This window comes from Athene cunicularia (assembly GCF_003259725.1).
Source record: "Athene cunicularia isolate RWA chromosome 12 unlocalized genomic scaffold, athCun1 chr12_part1, whole genome shotgun sequence".
In the NCBI taxonomy this organism is placed as follows: domain Eukaryota; kingdom Metazoa; phylum Chordata; class Aves; order Strigiformes; family Strigidae; genus Athene; species Athene cunicularia.
Window position 1 is genome coordinate 3,214,182 of NW_020799116.1, and position 3,020 is coordinate 3,217,201.

Genomic DNA, 3,020 nt, shown 5'->3' on the forward strand with positions numbered 1-3,020 from the left:
GCTCGGGGAGGGGGCGGCTGCCCCCCCCCGCTGTGCTCTGGGGTCGGGGGAGCTGGCGGAACCCCGCAACCCCCAGCCATGCCCCAGCCCACCCTGTGCGACCACCCCGGGGGTGCGGGAAGGATCCCAGCGGAACCGGTGGCAGCTCCCGGCACCTGCCGGTGTCACACCGTGCAAAGGACAAGGATCAATCGCTGTGGTGGGGGCGCGGAGCTGGTCCCCACCGGCTGCCCGGCCCCTGCTCTGAGTGTCTCCTTTCTTCTCACTTCTGCGCCCCGCCATTAGCCACGCTCCCGCAGCCGGGGTGCGGCGGGCACTCCGTCGGTGCCGGCGGCACAGGGGAAGGTTTCATCCTCTAAATGGGTTCCCTGTCATGTTCAATCATCGTCAGGCGCTGGAGATGCTGCTCCCTGCTTGTCCCGCTGCCCTGCCGAACCTTGCGGTGGGAGCCAGCGTGGCTCCTCAGGGTGCTGGGGCTCTCGGCCTTCTGATTATGGGATCGGGAGGGACACACGGGTACCCGCTGCGGGGCTGGGTGGGGTGGCACCCAGGGTGGCTCACGCCTGGTTCTGTCCCCTCAGGAACCTACTGGACATGGACACCTTCTCCAAGTCTGACCCAGGTGGGTGGCAGGGCCGGGCAGGGGGCACAGTGTGGCACAGCACGGCACGGCAGCCCAGCTCTGCTCCTCTCTCCACAGTGGTGGTCCTCTTCGTGCAGGGCTCAGGGAGCAGCGAGTGGAAGGAGGTGAGCGTAGCCCCTCACACCAGGTCCCTGGGGAAGCTCCCAGCCCCGTGCCGGGGATGCTGCCACCCCCAGTGCCCCCCCCCCCCCCCCCTTCCTGGCTAATCCCTGGCTGGGTTAAACAAGCCCATATGGCCACCCATGTCCACACTAATGATCTCTGAGTCCACGCTAATGATATGGCCCCACCAGCAGCACTAATCCCCCACCAGGATTAGTGTCGGGGCAGCTGTGATGGGGAGGGAGCCAGGGAGGGGGCCCACCTTCACCCCTCTCCCCGCAGTTCGGGCGCACCGAGGTGATTGACAACACCCTGAACCCCGACTTTGTCCGCAAGTTCGTCCTCGACTACTACTTTGAGGAGAAGCAAAACCTCCGCTTTGATGTGTGAGTAGGGAGACCGGGGAAGGGCTCAGCCCCACTCGGGGTGGAACAAAGCATCAAGCTGGTAATAAATAATGATAATAAATAATTATAATAAATAAGGGTACCGCAGTAAAAAGTCAGGACGGGTGGGAAAGCGGGGCTGCATGCCAGGACGCCCCCACGGGCACTGGCTCAGGGCTCTGCTCTCCCACCACCAGCTACAACGTGGACTCCAAGAGCTGCTCCATTTTAAAGCAGGTGAGCACAGCCCGTGCCGGGGGGAGCGCGTGGTGACGCCCCGGTGTGATGCTGCAGTGGGGCACCCCGAGGCTATGCCCTGTGTGGGTGCTGTTTGGGGGGGGGACAGGTGCCCCTCGGAGGGCTCTAACCCGTTCTCCATCTTTCCGTGCCCCATGGGGACTGGCAGAAGGTAGGTGCCCACCACACACCAGCCCCTGCTCTACCCTGGGACCCCGACCCCTCCTGGGGGTGTCTGGTGGGGCAGGGTGCAGGATGGGGCCAGGATACACCGTGGGGGTGGCTTTGGGGGTGCAGGATGGGTGTAAGGTGGCTGAGGGGTGCAGGATGGGTTCAGGGCATGTGGGATGGCTCTGGAGGGATGGGTCTAGGGCGTGTGGGGTGGTTCTGGGGGCACAGGATGAGTCTAGGGCATGTGGAGTGGGCACCTGGGGTGATCTTGGGGGTGCAGGATGGGTCCTGGGCTGGTGGCTGGCTCCTAGGGAACAGGGTGGGCTCAGGACACTTGGGGTGGCCCTGAAGCAAGGTGGTAGCAGGTCCTATGGGTGCAACTGGGAGAACGATGGGTGAGTGTGAGTCATAGGGGGGCTGTGTCAGGAGCTCCTGGAGCCTCACGGCGCTGTGCTCGGGGCACAGGACTTCCTGGGCCAGGCGTTCGTGGCGCTGGGGGAGGTGATCGGGTCCCAGCGGGGCCGCCTGGAGAGAGCCCTCACGTGAGTCATGCCCCATGGCGGGGTGAGGGGGGGGTGTCCCACACCGTGTCCCCAGCCACCACCTGCCCCATGGGAGCCCTCCCTGCATGTCCCTGGCTGGGGACACCAGCCATGCTGCCGAGTGCCAGCCATGGGGCACGAGCCCCAACTCCACCTCCTGTCCCTGTCCCATCCTCCTTGTCCCCAAGCTGACCCAGCACCTCTGGTCCCAAGGGGGGTCCCAGGAAAGCGGTGTGGGACCATCCTGCTGCTGGCCGAGGAGCTGAGCAACTGCCGGGTGAGTGCTAACGTCCCAGCAGCAGCAAGGTGGGAGCCGTGTGGTCCCCCCCGCTTCTTCCCCCAACACGGGTGGGTGCAAGGAGGCAGCTGGTGGTGACAGTCCCCATCCCCAGGACATCGTCACAATGCAGCTGTGTGCCAACAAGCTGGACAAGAAGGATTTCTTCGGAAAATCCGACCCTTTCCTCGTGTTCTACCGCAGCAACGAGGACGGCACGTGAGCGGGGGGGGCCCGGTGGGGCGGGCAGGGTGTTGGCCTCACCCTACGGCGCGCCCCGACCCTGCCCTGTCCCCCCCCGCAGCTTCACCATCTGCCATAAGACGGAGGTGGTGAAGAACACGCTCAACCCGGTGTGGCAGCCCTTCACCATCCCCGTGCGCGCCCTCTGCAACGGCGACTACGACCGGTACGGGGACCGGGGCAGCCGTGGGGCCAGAGCGGGGTGTGAGCATCTCTTCGTGGGTCTGGCCCCGCGGTGGCAGGCAGCTCAGAATTGGGTCCTTATTGGTTTTTTTTTTCCCCTCTTCTGCAACCCAAATTACATAAAGGCATCCCCCCTCCTTTCCAGGGCCCCCACCGTGACCCAAATTTCCTGATTCCCTCCCAGCAGAGACGCAGGCCGGGCAGGCGGGGCGGCTCTGCCAGCAACCGGCGGGCAG

At 65.0% G+C, this 3,020-nt stretch overlaps 1 protein-coding gene across 1 annotated transcript; it reads left to right on the plus strand.

Annotated features, from left to right (window-relative positions):
- Nucleotides 1-515: 515 nt before the first annotated feature.
- On the plus strand, nt 516-2,978 carry CPNE9 (copine family member 9). The gene is made up of 9 exons (XM_026857444.1): nt 516-622; nt 701-747; nt 1,028-1,131; nt 1,329-1,368; nt 1,538-1,540; nt 2,005-2,081; nt 2,295-2,358; nt 2,474-2,577; nt 2,663-2,978. The coding sequence occupies exons 1-9, from the start codon at nt 595-597 to the stop codon at nt 2,955-2,957; spliced, it is 762 nt and encodes a 253-aa protein (XP_026713245.1). The 5' UTR covers nt 516-594; the 3' UTR covers nt 2,958-2,978.
- Nucleotides 2,979-3,020: the final 42 nt, after the last annotated feature.

Excerpts from the sequence above, each read along its gene's own strand:
- CPNE9 (XM_026857444.1), top strand. The coding sequence starts at position 595 with ATGGACACCTTCTCCAAGTCTGACCCAG. Across the intron at positions 623-700 it reads CTTCTCCAAGTCTGACCCAG|TGGTGGTCCTCTTCGTGCAG; the intron begins GTGGGTGGCAGG and ends CTCTCTCCACAG. Across the intron at positions 2,359-2,473 it reads AGGAGCTGAGCAACTGCCGG|GACATCGTCACAATGCAGCT; the intron begins GTGAGTGCTAAC and ends CCCCATCCCCAG.